Consider the following 23,042-nt stretch of genomic DNA (forward strand, 5'->3'; position numbering starts at 1 on the left):
TAAAGGCCTTATAAAAAACTAAGTTCTAGATTGAAAATTTTATTTCTTATAGCACAAAAGATATTTCCCCAGTGAAAACAATAAAATCTTATAATGCTTTCTCCTACTATGGAAAAATCAAGGTTTAACCCATGTACATAAAAGAAAAATGGTATGCATATGTCTTCAGAATTATCCGTGTGGACATTAAATATTTTCAGATGATGAGTGTTAAAAAGAGTCCAAAAATAAGCCCAGAAAATGCTTAAGTCTGGGTTAGCCTAAACAACTTGGATGGTTTCAGTCTAATGGAAAATGACATCACAAACTAAACAGGTATATTAAGGGATTTTGGGAAAGAAAATAATGTAAGAAATGAGAAAAACAAGGAGATACCTGAAAATCAACCCCAAAAACCCATCACGTAACAGAAAAACTCCAAAGGATATTTACCCATTCATTTTTATAACACATTTATGTACCCAGTGCTGTGGAGATAAAGATATATGTAGGACACTGTCCCTTACCCTTGAAGAGCTCACATTCTAGAGTGTGGGATATTGTTTACTTCCACCATGGTAACAAACCTTACTCGAAGGCAAAAAGACTGGGAATCATGCTCGCTGCTAAAGCTAAAACTACAGATTTTTAATCTTTGAAATTATCGCCTTGATTTACTAGGAAATTACAGGAAAAGAATCATATGGATTTACTTATGACTTGTAGTTACAACAGACAGACTAGCACCATAAGGTAACTCAGAATTTGGAGACACAAGAAAAGGTCATATTTTAACTATTAAGATAGTAAAAAAATAAAATGGGTGAGTTTAGCCATCTGCAGAAGCCATCCATGTACATATGTAATACCAACAGGAAACCATTTCTAACTGGGCTGCTCATGCCCAATTACAATCAAGTACATCAGGAGGTCCTTGGTCTTCTTCTTACACAAACTCTCTTCCTAGGAGGTCTCTGTCCTCTCCCCAGGCTTCCATCTCCGCCACAACCATGACCCCCTCCCGCAACTCATTACTCCTTAATCAAGACTTCTCTTCTAAGACTTCAGACGTATCTCTCCAACATTCTCCTGGATGTCTCCATTAGCCATGGGCTCTAGAAGCTGAAACTTGCTAAGCACCAAGCCACACGAGGTTGATATACTGATTATGCAAGCTCTAAAATTTCAGTGCCAGGAAAGGAACAGCCTTCCTCAAGTAGCATTACACAGGACCATACAGTAGCTCCACATCTTTGTAACTTATACCTTAATCTTACTTTGAGATGAAAGCTATACCTGCATTTCTGTCATAAGATAAAGAGGGAGAAATATCTTCCCATGTGTTGATGATACACTTTAAAATCACAATCCAGGAGAGGCCTCAAGCAACAACTGGCCTTTGCATCTAACTCCTTACAAAGAAAGATTCCACAGTAATTGTGATGAAGCTAAAGGTGCTGTCTTTGGTAAACATCTTTCAAAGTTCAATCATTTCACAAGTAAGAACTCCCGATAGCAAGTTAATTGCATCAAGTCACTGGTGGCAATTTTTCTTGGTGGTTTGGGTGAAAAGCCAAGTTATTCAGTGGGATATTCTACAAAAATGGTGCAAAGAATTTTCTATGATCATGAGAGTTAATTTAATACCTATCTTTAGATTTTTCAGACTAAATCATTCTGGCTTCTGGGTCTACAGGGTAACTGCTTCACCACTAGAGCATATCAAAAGTTACTTTGGTGAGAAAAATCCAGGCTTCCTCTGTGGGCACCTGTTACAGCTTTATCTTCTGATGTTCCCAGAGACACAACAGATAGGCTTCTCAACAACTACAGTAGAGAGTCAACTATGCTATCTCCTAGATTGGTTTTCAAAGTTTAGTTCAGACTTGAATTTCTTTACCGCAGTGTGTTCCATATAACATTGCAGTTGGGCTCGAGGTCAAGTAAGTGGGAGCAACATGAGGTTAGACAAAGCTAATCAGGTTTCTTCACTTCCAAACTCCTCAGTGCAAATGCTAATGTAATGATGACTTTCCAGTATGAGTGCTTTCAAAGTTTTCCTGTCCTTGGAATCCTTTTTTTCTCAGAGTATCTCAGTGGTATTCTGCAGAATACATTTTAGGCAACAGTGACCTTTATCCTTGGAGAACTGTCATCCTATCTTTGGTGTTTAATGTTAAGCTTTCCACAATTATCAAAGGCCATGAGAAACAGCCACATATAATTTCCCTTGGGATTTGTTATAAAAATGTTGATAAGGACACTAGCCAATAATCACTTCAAGTGTAACACTTAAGAGTTCAGGACCACCACCCAAGTTGGAATACAGGTCCTATTACTTGCTGGCCATATGAAGTGTCCTTAATACTCTGTGCCACGTAATCTTCTGCAAACAGCCTCTCTTTCATAGGGTTGTTTTAACGATTAAATAGGAGTTTATATGTACTCAGAACAGTTCCTGTCCATAGCAATCACTCAAAGACAGCTATTTTTGTTATTATTACGTAGAGCCAGGAAAACAATGATGTTTCTTTAGGATGCTGCATGCTTCTTTAATTCAATATTAAGAGACAGACAAATCTTTGTTTCCTATTATCTCCCTGGCTACAGGGAAGCTCAAACTGAATCTGAAGCTTAGTCAAATCAACTATGCTAATCCCTATGATGTTCATTGATCTATTATTTATATTGCAGGAATTGTATTGCTATGACTTTTTAAAGAATCCTTTCTGAAAACTGAATACGTAAAATCAACATAGGAAATTTCCACTTGAATGTCCTTGGGCAAAGATAATTCAGTATGTCTGATACGTAGCTCTTTCTCTCCATGCACTAACCCTTTGCAAATCAGGAGTTTTTCCTGGGTGCACTAGGTTGCTTTTGTTTGTTTTTCAATGATCATTTCCCAGTTCCCAAATTAAAACATTCCGTAACACCAGATGCCTCCCCCTCTCCATTTTCCCTTGGTCTCATTCATTCAGTGACCTTCTAATTTCTCCATCCCCTTCTTCACTTGCCTAAGACATCCTTAGTTAAGAGCCTGGAATCTTTTAATGGACTATTCCACTGTGCTTCTACCAATCTCCATGGCTTTAGCTTTCTGCCAGGTCAGTTATTTTTCTCAATCTTCCCCCCCGTCAAAAAGCCATCACTGTTCACCTGCTTATAGGATAAAACCCAAACTCCTTAGTATGATGCACAAAGTCCTTTAAACAGTAGTCCCCACCTACCATCCCACTGCCCTGTTATTCTCCTCATTCCAAGCCACACATTACTCACTGGTCCACCAGTCTGGAAAACTCATCCTTCCCCCATCTCTCAGACTGGAAAACTCCCATTCAGTCTTCAACTCTTAAACTCTGTGTGTAAAGTCCTCTCTACTCCCTCTGATAGAATAAATCATTCACCTCTGTGCCCCCAGAGCACTTGTAACAGCAGGATATAAGTAGTTGTTTCTATTTTAACTTTTTTAAAATAAATTTTGAGCTCCATGAGGGTAAGAACCAAGGCTTATTCATCTTTGTAGTCTCATAATTTTAAAATTACATTAAGCACTCAGTAACTATCTGCAGAATTGAACAGAATTACATCCTCAGGCCTGGAAAGTAGCTAAAGAAACTTATGACCATAATCAATTCTACTGTAGAGGGACAACTGGCAAATGAAGGCCAACAGGAGGATGAGGGTCTTCATGAAAAATCTAAAAAAAAAAAAAAAAAAAAAAAAAAAGGGAAATTGGATTGTAAGACCATAAACTCTTATCCAGCATGTTCTAGGGAGATGGCAGCTGTACTTGTAAGATGTGAATATTCTAATCGCCAGAGGGGTGCTTCAATTTTTTTGCAGTATGAAGCAGTCCTCACAAACATCCAATTTTAGATGCCAAGACTCTAGGCTCACCAGAACACAATTTGATTTTTATTGTGATTCCTAAGACACTGGATTCTAAGACACAGGATGCTGTGTGCCTAAAAAATGAATATATTCCTCATTTTAATAGATCTAGTATTTGCACTTAAACCAGATGCTGTCTCCTCCTAAAAAAGCTTTAAGGCAACCTTGATAACATTTTAATACAAGGCAGTTAAAAAGAGAGATAATTAGGATAAAGGGAGAAATAAACTTTCATTCTGGGTTATCCATTCACTGCCATGAACTGGATACTATGAATCAGTCCCCTCAGACTTCAATTAACTTTGGATAAACTGAAGGAAATTTAGTTACACTGGCCCTGCTAGTTAGAAACTGAGTCTGTGAATAATGGTGATTCCACTTCTACCATGTTCCTGTCCTCCCTGCCTGAGTAGAGCTGAGATGGTTGACCCCATTCTTACACAGCTTCTTAAATGTGGCATGTATACCCTTCAGCTCTTATTCATCCTTGCCATAAAAGGTCTTGGCTTTCTGATTTCTGTGATCAAACTAGCTCCCTTTGTCTAAAGAAGGGCTCTGTAGCCCTTTGTTTTGGGGCCCATGTCACCAAATGATATAGTTTGGCTGTGTCTCCATCCAAATCTGATCTTGAATTATAGCTCTTATAATCCGCACATATCATGGGAGGAACCCAGTGGGAGGTAACTGAATCATGGGGGTGGGGTTTTCCCATGCTGTTTTTGTGACAGTAACTCTCATGAGATCTGATGGTTTTAAAAAGGGCAGTTCTCCTGCACATGCTCTCTTGCCTGCCACCATGTAAGACATGCCTTTCCTCCTCCCTCACCTTCTGCCATGATTGTGAGGCCTTCCCAGCCACATGGAACTGTGAGTCCATTAAACCTCTTTTTCTTCGTAAATTGCCCCGTATGAAAATGGACTAATACACCAAGTAACTTGAATGCCTAGTTTCGTTAAATGTATCACATACCACGCTTTCCTCTCCACTCCAACTTTAAAAACATGTGGGAACAGCCGTAGGAATCAGTCTTGAATTATTTCCAGTGATGTCTACTGGACATTTTAACATTCATTCCATTATGCTTCTTTCCTCCCTTCCTTACCCTAAATTCCTTACCTACCACTTTGTCTTCAGAGGCAGTCCTTCTCTCATTCAAAGTCACGCCTCCTCCCACACTTTAGTTCCCTAACCCTTCTCTCTCCTGCCTCCTGTGGGAAAATGCTCCCATCATTCCCAAGCTCTGCCGTCCTCTTCTTCTGGCACATTTCTCCAGCATGTGAAAATTAGAGATTTTTAAGTAAAAAGAGAAAACCAGAGTGAACACTGCACGACACTGTGTGAAGTAACCCCAACAACCATAAATATGTTTGCAAATATTTGCATATGTAGAGAGCATGTTTGGAAGGAAACACAAGAAACCAAGAAAGATGGTAGCCTCCAGAGCTGGAAACACTACAGCCAGGGGAGAAGGTTGGAGAAGGATTCACTTTTCTCTATATGTCTTTTTGAACCCTTTGGATTCTGTACAATAATATACATGTATTCTCTACTAAAAATAAAACTAATTAAATACACATTTTTATGTTCACATCTTCCAGAGTTCTACCAAATCCAGTGTTCTCCTTCTGCTACATGCTCCTGGGATATATAAATTCATTCTCTCGGTTTCAACTACCACCTGTGAGCTGGCGACTCACAAACCTAATATCTCAGGCTTATATCCTTTCTACAAGCATCAGAGTTCTATCTCTCAGACTGTCAGACATTTACACATGGAGATGTCACCAGGACCTCAACTCGACCTCTTCCATACCTCATTTATCACCTTCCAGCTACTCAGCCCTTCAGGAAGGACCTCTAATAAACACTGCTGCATTAAAGGATGGACCTGCTGCAACTCCTCCTGAATTATCAGTCCCAGCTACAAATAACCACTATCATCTTGTTTTGTAGTTACCAGCCCTGGGAATCATTCCTTCATACCCTAGTCCCACAGAACTACCGAATCAAACAGCTCTACCCTCCCCCGAAATATCACTCGGATCAGCCTGTCTACTTCATTTCTATCACCTTACTTAAGGCTCTAATCATCTCTTTCCTGGGCTCCCATGTAACTCCCCCCAGCTTGATTTCCTCGTTCCAGCATCGCTCTTTTCAAAGTTACCCTCCACACAGCTGCCTGTGTGGCGTATATTCATGTCAATATCACGGCCTGACTCCTGGCTCACACCCTTGAGTTGCTCCCTAGACTAGGCATGGAGGCAGCAGCTCTGCAGTGGGTACCACACCCTTCCCGACCTGCCCTTGCTGACCTGGTCAGCCTCATCTCCTCTCATTCTTTGCCTTCTTAAAAAAGGTAATACAACTGCAGTTTCCCTCAAATAAACTCTGCCATTCCTCACCCTGACACCTTTGTTTATATTCCATAGGAATGCCCATTCCTAACCTCTTCAGATTCCCTTCATTTTGGCCATCTTTTCACCATCATTGGAGACTTGCACAAAGACCTAATGAAAGAACATTGAATAAAGATTTCCCGTAGCTATGAAGATTGATAACTACTAGACTAGGTCCAAAGTCATCAAGTCAATTACAAAGTAAAGCAACGGGATCATGATTTCCAGCTACTTTAATTCAGTGGTATCAGTAACTGATCTAGAACTTCTTTGACTGTAACAATAATAATCTTGCACAATCACTGGAGGAATTTAAAGGAAAAAGAGAAAACTCAAATTTTGGCTTCATAAGGTCTTACTGCCCAACAAGACATATGAAAGGTCCTGAGTAGGTATTAAGAATCTACAGAGTTCCCTCCTGTTATATAACATCTACTAACAACTTTAACTTTAGACTTTGTGGTGAATTAGGTTAATATTTAGCCACCTTTTTGACTTGAGAACAATCTAATCAATTTGCTATGCAGGTAGTAGAATGACAATGTCTTTGTCTCTCAGAAAGGCTACCTTTTCATTGCTAGGATCATACCTTGAATTTCAGAGCAAGTCTTGGTTTATTTAGACAGTGCAGAGAAAAATACATCTCTGTATTTGAACACTATAGGCTTAAGTCAGGAGACTGAAGGCTTTAATCAATGCAAGAAAACCTTGAGTTTGCAATGCTAAGGACACACAATGGGGCAAAAACCCAAGATCCAGTGGCTCTTTGCCAAATAAAGATGTATCTGAATTATATGTGGTAATGAGGGAGAAATATGATGCAGAAGCGAAATATTAAAGATTAGATATCTCACTAACGCCATTAGTCATCCAAACTTATGGGAGGCACTATGGGAAAAACTCAGTCAGATTTAGCTTTTACTCAGAGCTTTAGCCTTATCTTTGTGGCATAAACCAAGAATCAGAGAACACCAATGTGGGATACATACAGTGCCTGTGATTTGGAAAACGGGTTCTTAACATTCTAAATTTATGACAAAGCCATGCCTGGTGCTGATCAAGGCAGTTTGAAAAAGGGGAGTATTTTGAAAAGCAAGCAGAAAACAAAGCCTTTGAAAGGCTTTTCTCTACGAAATTAGGTTTGTAAAAGAACTTTAGTCAAAAGTGCATGCATGTATGCTACAATTAAAATAAATTCAGCTTCAATTCATTTATTCATTAATGCATTCAACAAATATTTATTGAATACTATGTGCAACAACCAGGAGAAATGGAATTCTAAAGGCAGAGATAAGATACCTCTGAGACACTTCTCAAACAGCCATCCTCTGTTTTTCTAGGGGGTTGTAGGGAGGTGTCATGAATAAGAACAATTAATGGAATTTAATAAATATCTAGTCAGGAATGGGGCTCTCCAGGCCTCTCTCTTTTGCTGTTATTTGGAGATAAATCACAGCTAAAGGAACATAAAATATATATATTAACAGATCAATAAGTACACATCCAAAGGACTTGGGGCAATCTCAATTTTAAATATACTTTCTTATTTTCTCTAAAAGTATGCTCGTATTTGTCAGATTGCATAGCCCAATGCTGACTTAGGACATAGCCAGCTACACATGCACAGAGAGGGCATCTAAAGAATTCCTGGGTTTTCTCAACAGGAAATGGCAAATTAAAGGCTCCTTAAGCAACATTGAATTCAAGGGTAGCGAAGGCAAATCTAGGGCTCTGAAGCTCCTTGCGCAGAACTGCAAGAAGACAGGACAGGGCAGATCAAAGAAAACACACGGGCTGTTTTCAGGAAGGGAACTCTGTGGAGACATTTCTTTGGAATTTGGTAGAAGGTCAAATAGGACAAAATGAAGGGAAAATGAAGGAAGTTCATCCTGATCATTTCGTGAAGGTCAAGGTAACTTACACAAAGATTTGCATCAACCCCAGAGTCCTCATTTTGGAGCTCTAAGTAGGCCTGGTGTTATGTTTTTTGTTCTTTTAGAGAACAAACCATCCCATTCTTGGAGAATGGTCTTGGATATCTTCCAGGGTAAAGCGGTTATCGCTGCGCTACAAGTAGATGAACAGGTTTATTCCGGGACACTTAGTCCTCATAGATAGTCCCTTAAGTTAAGGCACATTCTGGGGAATATGCCGCAATTCTATGTAAATGACTTTCACAGAGACTTACTCTTCTTTATTATCTGGTTGAAGGTAGAGTTGCCTATTTAGAGTCAGAAAAATCTGGATTTCAATTCAGTTCTACCACTGGCTGACTGGGAAATCTGGGGCAAGCTGTGTGAACCTCTATGAACCTGTGTCTCATTCACAGAAAGGCGACAGTCTCTTCTCCATAGCGTTTGTAAGAAGATTAAATGATCTAAAATATGTAAAAGTGCACTCAAAATGATAAAATGATAAATAAATGATAGTTATCAGTACTCTTTACAAACATTCTTTGACCCGGGTGCAATGGTACGGAGAAAGACTATGCTAACCACAAACAAGGCAGGGCTCTTGACCAATGAGCTCAAAAGATATATTACACAATCATATACTTCAAAAATATATTTACTCCTTGGTAACATCAAATTCTATTTACAGTGTCAGTTCCAACTTTTTATTCCAATTTGACTTTGACCCCTACAATAATTACAGATTTAACATAAATGGATATTACTGATTATTCTCAATAAAGTAGAGAGAAATCTTTTCTCTACCATGGTCTTCACTGACAAATGATCTCAAAAGTAAGGCCAAAAATAAAGCTATCATTAAAACAACAAAAAAAGTTCAATATTATCTCGTGGATGGTACTCATGTGATGTTCTTGCTGTATTTTCAGGTTTTTACCAAACCTTTCCTGAGTAGCCATTAAATATTCAAACCATGCTAAGTACTCTGGAGGATATGAAGATGATTAAGATATAGTCCATGCCCCAAAGACACACACTAGCTCATTAAAGAGAGGCACCGGTAATAACTGATAAAAAGGCAAACTGTCAAGGAGTTTTCTGAGGAACGTCCAAAGTGCTCTGGGAATAGAGGCAAAAGACAGATTTCTTCCAACTGCAGGGATCTAGCAGGGCTCCATGGGGAAAGTTATTTTGAGCAATGTGATGGAGGATAGGTGGGATTCCTTTGTCAGATACGGCAGTGGTGGGTTAGAGGTTAGCAGTTAGGCTGAGACTCAAGCTTGAGCTTGACCCCAAAAGTAGATGAGAGCAGGATGTATTCAGAAATACTAGCTACAACAGCATAGCCAGAACACAGGGAGAATAAAAGAAGATGGCATAGAAAAAGCAAGTCAAGAGAATATTGTGGAAGGGTTTGAATGCCCCACTAAGAAGCTTGATTTTTTTCTACATGCAGAAATCCAGTGAAAGGGGAATGCCATGATGGGTCTTGGTTCTGGCAAGATGTACGGGTAGAGTCAGTATGGAGGATTTATTGGAAGGGTTGGAAAGAGACTAAAGGGAAGCCAACCAGATAAGGAGCTATGGCCATAGGTCAGAGGTGTTAAGAGCTAGAAGGCTCGCAGTGGCAGCAGGAAGCAATGGATGAGTGGCAGTTTGTTTTTTCATCCTGAAGTGGCACACTCCCGAGGACACTGATCTCAGGCACACTGTGTTGCCTACGTTAAGAGCTTTTGGTGCCTTGGGCTCAACCAAAGAGATGAAAGTACTTAAGACCCACAAATCTGAGAAACATCTACTTTAAATCCTTGCTTGGTGGCATTTGTCTGAAGAAGGCACATTGTGAGTTAGAAGTGATCATGTGAGAAGACTTTTTAAACCAAGGGACCTGTGACATAATAAATGTAATACAGAACTGAAAGCCCAATGATTTGCATTATCCTGACACAATACAATACCCCAGACGTTTACATCTTTGTCCTCCCTGCAGTCATTATGAGAGTTCTTTAGCCTTTTTCTCTTCTACAATTTCTGCTATTTTTACATGACTGTCTTTTACAGGTGATGGCTGACAATTGGAATTGTCTCACTAACCTGCTATGATGGTGAGCATAAATAATAATTTCTGCGTTTGATGATGAAAAATAAGATGAAACAATTGGTTTCCCAATATGACCAAGCCAATAACCCTACTTTCTTAAATGTTTGAGGTAGATAATACGGCCAAACACATGTAAAAAAATCATATAATCATAAAATTAAATAACCTACTTTTTTCTTAAATTCTATTCTGAAATATAAAATCAAAGCCTTGGAGACACATGCAACAAGTCAAATACCACCATCAGCATTAATTCCTTCACACCTAAAATATGAGTTCTTCATCATACTATTGCATCCATTGTCTTCTTTCAGATAACAAAAAAAAAAAAAAGAGAGAATCTGCAAATGGAGCTAAACAGATTATTTTAGAAAACAATTAGACATAAAATGACTCTAAGTGAAGATTCCTGGCACTTTTCTATGTGTGCAAGTGTATGCACTCTGCATACCAATGACAAAGCTAGAAAGAAAACTCACCTGTTTTCTTCCTCAAGATCTGCTAGGATTCTCTCTAGCTCCCCTCTTTCCTCACTCTCTAAGGAAATCAAGATCTGGGCAGGACTACGAGGCTGGCTCAGGGGGGAGTCCTGGTTCAAACTTTGGCAGTAATGCTGGATTAACAAATGTTCATCATCTCTGGAAAATAAAATCAAAGGTTTTGGTTTTTTCCCCCCCCCCTTATTTTGCTTTGGGGGTTAGGGACTCAGGAGTGTATTTGAAAATAGAAACATTTATTTGCTCTTAACAATTAATTAGACCTTTTTTTCCTGCTTCTAAAGACCTTTTGATACTGCTGAGGTTGTGATCTACCATTCTATTGGTACCAATTCAAAGTGTTTTCTTGCTCAGATTTTCAAATGAAATTGATTGGCCTATTTACATGGATAAATGAAAGGCAGAATTACAGAAATACTGGGACTCTACGTTGATGTTAGTCAATAGCTAAAAAATATTAAAAGATATAATAATGGCTGTATAATGCTTTGGCCACCAAGCCTGTCAAGATAATCTGTTCACTAACCCACGCTATTGTTGTACTGAGTAGGAAAAAATACCTTGCAGCTCTAAAAGTAACAGAGGAAATATTTTATTAAGTGGAAGGCAATGTAACCAAAAAGTATTGCTTCAGTAAGTCAGTTTTAACTTATATAAGTCATTGAGGCAGAATGACAACAACAATTAAACTGGAGATAAATGATTGTTTCATTCAGTTATTGTTTAGACAGAAAAATGAAAATTAACGGGAAAAAAGCCATTAAGGTGACTGATTAAAAGAAGACTGAACATCTCATTCCTCAGGGCAGAGTTTTTTTAAATAGAAGTTTTATTTATTTTTAAATTTATACATAATGGTTTTAAGGACTAATCTTGGGGGAAAAGGAGGCAAAAAGGCTTCTATTTGGGGAGGCAGCTACAATCTTTCCTGGAAACTAGGAACTCTCTAATACACAGGACAAACTTTTTTCTGAATGCACTGCTCCAAGCTCCAGAAAGGCCTGTTTACCTCCAAGTTATAAGAATTTTCTTCTGTCCGTAATGACAGGCTAAAGCTCATTGTTTCTGGTTAGATATCATTAAGATGATACACTAATATTCTCCTCTCCATACCCACTTAAGTTGAAAAATATCAGAAATTTAGGAAAAAGTCCTCCTCATTTGAATTATTTTTGTTTACCAAGCCAGTTACCTGGTTTAGATGTGAAAAGCTGACTAAAAATAATTATTGGGTATTAAAAACACACATTTTAGTGAGGTCAACCAATCCACCAAACCACTTCCCCAAACCTGCCCCTAAAATGCCATGAGTTTTTGCCATCCAACATTGAGTCAAAATGGATTTTATGTCCTCAGAAAAAGCTAAAGCTTATTTTAAAATAAAACAAAAGCAGTTTTACCACCTAATTTATCACACTCATTCCAAATTCTGAAGTTGTACTGCTAGAACTTCCCATGTTTAATTATAACCTAGAGTTGTAACTACACTTTTCTTCCTGTTCTCTTAGGCAGTCAATGAATGACAGCCACTGTTACGTAGATACAACTCGAATTAATTTGAATGTGCTAGAGCTTCTAATACCAAAATCAGTGAGCCAAAGAAGCACAAGCTATTTACATTTGGCTGATTCTTTGGCCACACATTTTACTGTTGAAGTATCTTATATATTAGTACCATTAATACTTTTTCCCACAGCTAGGAAAGATAAGGCATCACAGTTATGGTTGGGGAAAGGCTTTTTTGTTTGTTTGTTTGAAGGAACTAAGTCATATACAAATGACTGAGGGTTGACTTGATTCTTTATTATTAGCTTGATCATTTATGTACCAGATGAGATTATTTATTCTCATGTCTTCAATAACTAGTTATATATATGCCACTTTGATACTATTTCTTTTGGCCTAATCCTTATGAAGGTTCTTTTCTCATCTGAGCATGACTTTGTGTTGCCACACCAACTACATATGATAAATTTACCATTCTTCCCTTTGTCTATATTCTCCAAGATGGGTGAGATATCCTTACTTTATCAAACTAAAAAGGCATCATAATACTTTGACTAGATTTCTTCTCTTTATGTTATTTATTCACTTGGCAAATCCTTATTTTTTCCTTCATATTTGCTTCAATGTCTGCTCTCTCTACCTCAAGCCCTGGTCAGCATTTACTTGGTTCATGGCAATGTTCCTTTGTGCTCTGTATTGTGAACACTGCCCTTACTCTATAATGAAGCCTCAGTTTCCCTGCCATAGCTGTGTTCCCTGCTGCTTTTAGCACCGCTCTATCTCCGTCCTTACAGTTTAACAGGGTTGGCTTATCATCCTGCTAACAACCTGCAACCTGAATTGGTACTTCTCCTCTGGAAACCCTTCATAAGATTGCCTCACTTTATTTATCTTGTGAAGATGCTAAATCACAAAAATCTACTTCTTTGGATTTCTGAAGGAAAATGCCCAACTAACCTACCATATGTGAATAGCCATGCTATACCAAGATCACGTTTCCACTCCCCATGAGTGGAGAAAATAGTACTTAGCCATGACTTTAAAATTAATATCCTATCCCTTTAAGTATCTGGCAGGTTTGGTCAAAGATTAAGCATTACTATAAATATTTGGGACTCTGCAATTTGTAATCATATGGTATGGAATAAGTTTAAATAAGAATAAGGCAAACTATTTTTGCTACTCTGAATACTAATAATGCCAGAATTTGGATGAGCTCATTCCATGCCAGGGCATTTAAGAATTAAAGGAAAAAAGCAAATGAATGGCTCCTTAAAAGATCAAATGAATATGATGCTAATTCCTATATCCTGTGCTATCCTACCTCTAAATCCCTCAAAGCAATTTCATTGTCAGGAACATTTTGTAAAAAGAGATGGGATACTTACATGCTCTCATTAGGAGAGATGCTATCATTTAGATAAGATCCATTGCTGTTTTCCATTTCTGCTAGCCTGATAAAAAACGTAAAAGCTCATTAAAACTTATGTGACGTCTTAGAATCTATTCAAGACCTAATCGAACATTCCTGAAAACTAAAGGATAAATCATGGCAAGAAGAGAAAGGAATCCTTCAAATTAAAGGATGTGTGTGTTGGCTTAACCATTTGAGGCAGTGTGTGGTAGACCACAGCTAGTTAGTAGCACTACATTTATGATAGAAATTCTAAGGAAAGTTATATTTCACTGTTTTCCCCCTACAGATCAATCTTGCTTTCACTGAGAACAGGTCTTTGTTTTCAGAAGAAAAGCTTCCCTAACAATAAGTGCGCTCCCTACCTTACACTACCCCTTGTCTTTTAAGACAATTACTACTTTCCACTGATGACAGACTTACACAGCTAGCTAATGCTTTTCACGATTGGTAAACATGTCCAGCAGTTAGAATATTGACAAAGGATGGATGCACAGTAAGCTCTCTAAACATTCTGCCACCAATTTTTACCTTTAAAATCTTCTTCACCTCAGGCAATTATACAGGGGATTTTTGTTTGTTTGTTTGTTTGTTTTACAACTAAAAAAGTTAACCAAACTCTTACGGATTTAACAAGCATAAAATATTTTAAAATTAGTAATTCAGTTTTTAGGTATAAAAATCATCTCAAACACAAAGAAGGTGAGACAGAAAAGTCCAAGGATTAGGAAAATTAATTATTCTCTTCTTTACAGCATATCATGTAAAATAAATACACAAATGGAAAGCTGATGCTTTCATATTCTCCACGTAATATAGTATCATTTTTTCATATATGAATGTCTGGTCTAGCAGTTTTCTAAGGAGGTTAAACTATTTGTAAGCCAATTTAGTAAATGTGCTCAGTATAAAAAAACATAGCAAGGCTACCGGAAATGTTTAAAAGCCAGGGTTAGGGAAGATTATTCTGGACTAATGCTCTTGTTGGTGACCAAAAACAACATGCAGTGGAACGGCATGCACGTTAGAGGGCAAGCTGATTAGTAGGAATCAGACAAGTTTGGGGAAAAAAGAAAAGATTTGTTTAAAATATTATAGGTTAGCTTTCCTTGGTTAGTTATTTCAATCAATATTTGCCTGGCATTCAACTAGTCTCATACCTGCTAGCATAATGTTCAATGCGTGAATGAGTATCATCGTGTGAAAGCTGAGGGGACGAGGCAGGCCTATAAGGCAGAAAATGTGATTAGTCACAGATACCATCCATTAATGGAGAAAAAACCCACCACACAGTTATGTTATACACATGGCCTAGAATGCTTTTATTCTAATTCTATGGATAATGTATACATTTACTTGCTCCTATATCTTAAATATTATCAAGTATTTTAAAATCCAGGTTTGAGAGATGATTTCTCATACTTCTGCTTTTATTAAAAGCCATGAAGAGAGGCCAAAATCTTCTCTGGAAAATTCCCATCGTAGAAAAGGTTGGGGGAGACAGTTTCTAGGAAGCATTTTGTCCTCCTACTTTGTAATTTCTGACATCCTATAGTTCCGAAATTGTGTTAGCACTATGTGGTTTAAAATTTTAAATAGTTTACACCTGCGCCATTTATAGGCTATCTTCTTATTGAATCAAAGCTGTACATTTGCCTAGATACTTACAATTATTTTAGCTTCAAAGAGGCTACTCTAGTACAAGACTTCTTAAGACTCCATGTGTCAAGATGTCTTGATCTACGCAATTTTGTAAAGAAGAAATGTATCTTCCAATTCAGCAGCAAGACTATACTACTAATTTCTAGCACAAAATAGACTGACCCTGGATTATATTGTGAGGTTTTAAAAAAGAATGACTAAATTTCATAGAACGTCATGATATCTGAAATATTTCTTAGAGATACTGTGTGCTAAAACATACGTGAGAAAATAAGAGGAGATCATTAGCAGGAATAGTCTATATGCTTTTTGTATATAAACACCTATCTTTTCTTATCTCCATAGGCTATAATTCTGGTACGGTTAACATTTTTTCATCCTTTCATATCTGATCTATTAATTATCCTTGAAGTTTTTATAGTATCTTTTGGATTAACCTTAGGAAAAAAAACCATCTGTTCTGAAAACCAGTTTAGGCTTGTACTTTTTGTTTTAATTGGAATAGCACAAAAGGTCTCTTCCATTTCTCTGCTGACACAGAAAGCCCTTAGGTAAAGGCATAAATCCAAAAGTCAACGATAATGTAATTCAGGGAGGACCCTGGTTTAGCCCAGTGTCCAATTGGCACTGAAGGACTTGGTTGAAACACTAAGGAGAATGTGTTTGTTTCTTCTTACATTAAAAAAGAAAAAGATGCAGTTACCAGTAGCTAAGCTTGCATTAGAAAATGTGCCAGAAATTCATATTTCTTAATATACTACAGTAAGATAATTACGACACACTATAGCAAATAACTAGGGAAATGGAATTCTTCCCTGAGAGAGAAAGGTCTTATTTATGAAACCAATGTCATCTAGGTCAAGTGTAATCATAATCAAATTGAAATGAGTTATAAAGACGTTTAAATTGTCAAGAGGAAACAAAAGGATGACTACTCAATTTAATAAGCAGATCCAAAGATTTCCATGTGAATCTTCACTATAGTTTTGGAGAGTGAATCTGTTAATCTTCTAGAACCTTGGCATAGCCCATTATTAGAAAAATGCTAAGGTCTGTTTTGAAATCTTCACTGCAGATCAAGATAAATTAATACTTAGATTATTTGTATTATAAGAACTATCTTTTGGAACAGACCAGTCTTTCAATTACATATTTTTTAATAAGCAAAAAGCCTACCATCAGGGAAAATACATTAGTAGTGTTTTCCCTTGTAATAGTTGCTATCCTGGAAGTGTGTACAAGAAAGAAAGCCTAAGACCTTGGAGCATAAGTACACCAAGAAAAGTAGGCATATAAATCCAAAACACTTTAATACCATTTTATACAGAAAATCTTATACAGAGCTTTAATTCTTAGCCTCAAGGATAATTCCATGTTATTTTTCTTATTAATATCAGTGGCGCCTATCACAGCATGCATAAGCACAAGAACTTATAATAACCAGAAATCTTAAAAAATATACACTAAAAGAGACACTTATTAAACCAGAAAATGAGCCAAAAGGGAGTACTGGTCAGAGATGAATCATTTAAAAACCAAGAATTAGTGAAAATACAAAGCCACTTAGTCCACAAACAAAACTAAGTGCAAAGCCTTCTAAAACACTTCCAAAAGAAGGTAATAATACTGTTTCCCACTTCCCACTTCCTAAACACAAAACCATATACCCAGAAGGATTACTTACTATAAGAGTTAATGACCTACTTGGTCAATTCCATCCCACCCACCACCACCTTATCTTTTATGAAAACTCTATTAATTAAAAGCTGACATTCCTTTAGGTTTCAATGCAGAATCGCTCAAAGAATATTGTTTGACTGGCTCACTTATGGACAAACAACATAAAGGCCTATGTTAGCTTTAGTTTAAAGTAATATGACAAACACAAGCAAATAAGAGTTTAGTCTAAGGAAAACCAAACAGTCTGTATCTCTGGAAACTTTCAAATTCTGTGATCCATATCAAATGGATCAAATACTGTAATCATCATAGGATTTGTTAACATTAGATACAATTCTTGCAAAATAAAACACGTTAGGACCTGGCTCTTATGCCTGAATAGGATGGCTTTGTAATATATTTTATATAGTATTTATAATCCTATGAATAAATACTTTAAATACAATTACTGCTATTAAAGAAAACACAGACTTTAGTCTGCTAGATTTGTTTTCTTCCTCAAAATTAAAACTTCCCACTATTTCTGAATAATCTAACCAACTCTTCATAAAAAGGCAAATTGGGAGGTGTGTTTTAGTTGTTAGAAAATATTTTTAAATAAAAGATGTTATTAATTTTAAAGTATTTCAACGTTTAAGACAGACAAAATCTACTTAAAATAAGTTAATCTGATTGTCATAATTTTTTTCTCATTAGCTTACGTGTAGCTCCTTTTTGTCTTTCAAGGACTATTAATTACTCTTTATTATTTGGTGCTACTTTTATCTATGTATTTGTAACAACTGTTCTTTAGCATATTTGTCGTTTGGATTTCTTACTTGGTTGAACTTATTTCCACATAGAGTAAATCCATTCCCTTATCAGGATCCAGTCAAGCTGAAACTGTAGTGTATCAACTCTTTAAAAGTTTCTTATTTATGAACGGTTGTAACTTCTATAACAGACTACCTGGGTTAGGAAAAACAATTTCCAATAGGCAGAGGACATAACTGAATCTAAATAACTCCCAAAGTTCTTTAAGCATGATGATTAAATAAATCAGATAATATACTACTTATAGCTACCATATCTCAAAATTAAGGGGCGCAATAACGAAGTTTTAAAAAAGAAAGCGTAGCCTTCCACTTCCTTTAGGCCTATTAAAGACTGAAAATAAACCTCAATTAATAATTTGCATTTACCATGACCGGGTTTTTAAAAAAGGATCTAGTTTAAATTAAATTATATGGTGGAACAATAAAAAAGATTTAATAAAAAGAAATTGAATTCCTACATAAGCTTATCTTCCGAATTGGTCATTTCCCCTTTATACATAATAGAGCCATCTTATTTTCAATAAATATTTTAATAAAGCATACTTTGAAATACCAAAAGTTTGTTATAACAACCCTACATAATGTAGTTTTAAAATAGGCACTTTGTTTGCTAATATAGAAATCACAGGCCCCAAAAAAGAGTTTTCTAGCATTATAAACTCTGAGATAAATCATCTGCTGGTATCTAACCTCAGTATTATTAATACACACCTATAGTAATAACAAAGAAATACTTTCCTCCTAGAGCAAATGTATAATTGTTTATGAGCTGAATATTTAGTTTGGAGAGGAGAGCAAAGTGAGTTTAGTTCAAAATTTAGAAACCCTTGTATATAATGATTAGTCAAATAGCATGGCATAACCTGATAAACAGTCCGCACACGTCATTAAAATTATTCAACCAAACTCAACATCATACTTTAAAACGAATTCTGCTGATTTTTAATAGTCCACTTATAACAGACCCTAAAGATTCTAAAAAGCATAGAATCTCAAGAAATATGGCTAAAGAATGTTATTATGTAATCAGAAGCTTCTTCCTTGCTTTTATATGAAGAAATATATAAACATGTCTCCCAGGAATACAGCTAAAACTCCAATAACTTCTTTGATTATAATTTGATTTCAAGCCAGGATTTCTGCTGGTTTGAATTTCACCTGGTGGAGGAACCAAAAAACCCACTCTGATTCTCCTGATCTGTGTAGATGGTACTTTCAAAGTCTCATCAAGAAAAGAAAAAAAAAAACTGAAATAAAGGAAGGGGAATTAATATGTCCATAAAACAAAACAAAACAAAACAAACAAATAAACAGAACAAAAGAAAACCAAGCGAGCGAATGTGTTGGTGGTAGCAGCACCCTTCAGCAAAAGTACTCACGCAGAATCTACTGGCCAGAAGTTGATCAGAGTAACGGGACTGCAAAACAAAAAATGAGGTGGTGAAGAGAGACACACGCAAACTCAGCAGCAAAAAAATTTACTGAAAGGTCAAAATAAATAAAATCCAGCCAATTAAGTATGAACCATGGAAAGCAATAGCCAAACCAAGGTGTAAAGTGAATTAAAAGAAAAACACACAGTTGTGTGACTGCCATCAGAGTTAAGGCAAAAAAGAGGAGCAGGTTGAAAAGAGGTGAAGACGTCCCCTTTGATCTTGAGAATCTTTACTACTTACTGTGAAGTAGTTTCCTGTGACTATATTTTCTTTTGAGTAGAAACAAGTGACTAGATATGACCACACAATGAGATACAAACAGACACACATTTACTGATTTGTGAGAGAGGAAAATCAAAATGAAATACTGGAATCACTCATTTGTAAACAGTCCCATATTTCTTTTAAGGCTTGTAAGGCAATTAGTGGCTGTATTGTGTTGTGGTTTTTTTTTTTTTTCCCCTGTGAGATAAAGTTTAACTTTTGGAAAAAGAAATTGTCAAGTGATGTGGGAAAGTGGCAACTGGACATCAGCTTATTTTTCTCTTTTCAGCTAATGTAAATAAAAAGAAAGAAATAGAAGAGACTGTTTGCATTTGGGAGTGAAGGAGGGTGTTCAGCTGAGAGGAGTTCAAATATACATCAAACAAGAGTGTGTTCTGCTTTTGCTACTACTCACGTTTCCATGTTGTCCCCCTCTAAGACAGTCTGCACTGGCAGGTAGCCCATTCGGGGATGCTTCGCAAAATACCTTTTGGTTCGAAATTTGTTTTTTAGTACCTTGGCAAAGTCTCGAACATCTTCTCCTGATGTAGTCTAAAAGGGAGATCATGGTGAGATCAGATTTAGGACAGGATGATTTCAAAACTAATGACCACTCCAGTCTTCTGCCCCATGACACTTGTTTTGTAATTAAGGAGAGTGTTGTGGTTGTGAGCAAAGGCTTTGGAATCAGACAAATGGGGCTCTGAAACCAGGCCTGGCATGTACTAATTTGGGTGAGTTATTTACTTCTCAGAGGCTCTGATCATCAGTAAAATGGGAGCAACAACACCTCAACACGTTGTTATGATAAATAAAAGAAACATACAAGCTTACTAGGCTACTCAATAAATGGTAGTTTATAGATCTTAAGGTCAAAAAGGTGACATGAAATTTTACCACACTTTATGGTATTTTAAAAACTTAGTACATAATGATAGCATGCTTCACCCACTAAATTTTGGTCTATTCATAGCATGGTACATTCTCAATCACTGACCATCTCTGTAAGAGGAATAAAAGTGAGAAAGGCAAATATCTGGGAGGATCACTCTGATGATGGAAGAGAGAGATGCTCTAAAGCAGAGCTTCTCATACTTTGTTGTGTATGGGAACCAGCTGCAGATCTCGCTAAAATGCGGGTTTTGATTTAGAGCATCAGGAGTTGGGGCCTGTGGTTTTGCATTTCTAATAAAGACCAAGGTAATGCCAATAGACATATGATTATTAGTCAACAGACCGTATCTTGAATAGCAAGCATGTAAAGTTTAGAGAAGAGGAGATTGTAAGAATTAAAGAAAGAGAAGAGAAACACGAAGGGTGGCTCTACAGTCAACAGGGACAGGTTTATTTTAGAAAAAACAAATCTGAGAGGAGCCTGCCTTTAATTCTTATGCAGATTTGTACTCAGGTCTGTCTGGCCACCAAGTCTACATCCTTGCCATTTCCCTAGTGATTTTTCACAGTTCTATTGGCCACTTAACATTTTCCTAAAATAACATCTTAGGAGATGGCTTCAACTCTTACTTATAGAACCTTGAGTAAATTATTTAACCTCAGGACCTCAGGGTCCTCATCTGTATAGAGGGGATAAAAATCATAGTACTTATTTTACACAGGGTAGTTTAAAAGGTAAATGCCTAGCATTTAGTAAGTGTTAACATATAAAATGGATTTTTAAAATGTCACTAGTATACAGGACAGATAATAGGTGAGCAACATTGATTAAAAGTGGTAGGTTATGAATTTGGGGGAACCTAGAACCATCCCCCATACTCAACATGCCTTATGGCCATAAGATCGCCCCACACAACCTCTAAGGCTATGCAAAATAAACGTGAAAACGTCTTCAATACAACCACGCACACAGAATGAAAACCCTATTTATTCATCCAACAATATTTATTGAGGGTCTGTCATGTTCCATATGTGCCAGGCACTCCCCTAGGCACCAGGGATAGGGTAAATCCTGAAGCCTACAGTTGAGAGCCACTTTAGCTGGGGAACATCTGGGGAAGTGACAAATCACAGCATTATACATGATCTGCAGTATTGTACAAAACTGAAATTTATCCCAGGTGAACTAACTCTCACGTCAGGCTGGCGTCAAACTTACCGGAGTGCAATATTCCACCATGGGATAGTGCATTTTATGGCCTTTTGCAACTCGACCAGAAAAAAAGCAGCTTTGGCAGATGTCATAATTAAAGTGCTTTAGACTCCTGTACCTGATAAAGAGCAAAAACAAACACATATGTATTTCTTCGAATCAAATTCCCAAAGAACACTCTTTAATAAACCTTCTACCACATTCTAATTTGAGAAACAGAATGCAATGTTCATTAGTCCCACAAGGTAAGTGATTAACTTCCTACCTCCAGATATTTCCGGTGCCTCTCCTACAGTATCAAAACATTTTGGCAGAAAGATTATCCTATAAACATATGGAAGGAGGGAAGAAAAACCCAGCTTTTATTTAAACTCCACTAGGAACTCTTTGAGATTAAGTAGGAAGGTACTGGAAAATTTCCAGTCTTTTGAAAACCAAATACTCAAATTTAAAAGAACTTCCAGGAGCGACAGACTTACGCTGTGCATGCCCCTTACTCATCATGGGACAAAAGTTTTCTGAAGAAATTATTTTCAAAAAATTGTCAAGATAAAGCAATTTCACAAGACAAAAGAAATGTGAACAAGAACTTTCAATTAAAACAAGTCTCGCTTTAATAATGTTTTCTAATTGACTGATATGATTCATCTTCAAACAGTTACTCGAATGAACTCTTTTATCTCTATCTCTTCAGAAATCTCTCACCCCATTACCTACAAACGATAACTGAAGCCCCAAGAGAAAATGAAATTTGGATTAGATGGAAGAATTTATAATCTATAAATACTAGTTGGTACATTTCCTCCATTATCAGAATGCGATATTCTTTGTTTCATACTCTCCTGCCTTTTGCTTTCTCAGATAAGAACCTTAGCCAATTCAAATAAACATATTTCTTATGTCACATATGGGGAAGTGGGAAGGAAAGCTATCTTTTTTAGATTCCAACCATCTTTCAAGAGGGGGACAGGAGGAATGAGAAGTGCTGGGTCCTAAAATAATATAATATGATAAGGGCAAAAGAATTGAAGGTGAAAGTGCTCTTTCAGATCCTCCAAAGCATTCTTCTTCTTTATTTTATAAAAATTTCCCTTGTATACAAAGCCCACCAGCTAAGGAAGCAGAGAAAAGGTAGCTTAGAAATCTAATGCAGTCACTGTGGCTTCCCTTCCCCACTCCCCACCCCCATGGTATCATTTTTACCTGCCAAGAAACCGGGAAGGAAAGAAGGTGGCCTTTGCAAGCAGTACCTACTCACTGTTGTCTATCTAGGCTTCAGAAACCTCTAAAAGTTTTTGTAAAACCTCTTTGTAAACAGCATGACTATGGAAGGATAAACACCAAAAGTAAAAAAGCACTATGAATAAAAAGCACGCA

General features: G+C 36.9%; 1 protein-coding gene across 17 annotated transcripts in view; it reads right to left on the bottom strand.

Annotated features, from left to right (window-relative positions):
• Window positions 1–23,042, bottom strand: part of DMD (dystrophin) — a 2,091,067-nt gene that overhangs the window by 39,535 nt on the left and 2,028,490 nt on the right. For 10 of the 17 annotated variants that reach the window (XM_055376531.2, XM_055376530.2, XM_055376527.2 and 7 more), the window contains 6 exons: window positions 21,672–21,783; window positions 19,974–20,110; window positions 19,238–19,276; window positions 14,862–14,927; window positions 13,676–13,741; window positions 10,764–10,922 (listed from right to left, as the gene is read on the bottom strand). In XM_055376531.2, the coding sequence (XP_055232506.1) occupies window positions 10,764–10,922; window positions 13,676–13,741; window positions 14,862–14,927; window positions 19,238–19,276; window positions 19,974–20,110; window positions 21,672–21,783 (579 nt within the window). The remainder of the gene's footprint in view (window positions 1–10,763; window positions 10,923–13,675; window positions 13,742–14,861; window positions 14,928–19,237; window positions 19,277–19,973; window positions 20,111–21,671; window positions 21,784–23,042) is intronic. The other 7 variants (XM_055376528.2, XM_055376529.2, XM_055376536.1 and 4 more) reach the window with 2 other exon arrangements.

The sequence above is a fragment of the Gorilla gorilla genome, chromosome X (assembly GCF_029281585.2).
Source record: "Gorilla gorilla gorilla isolate KB3781 chromosome X, NHGRI_mGorGor1-v2.1_pri, whole genome shotgun sequence".
Classification (NCBI taxonomy): Eukaryota; Metazoa; Chordata; class Mammalia; order Primates; family Hominidae; genus Gorilla; species Gorilla gorilla.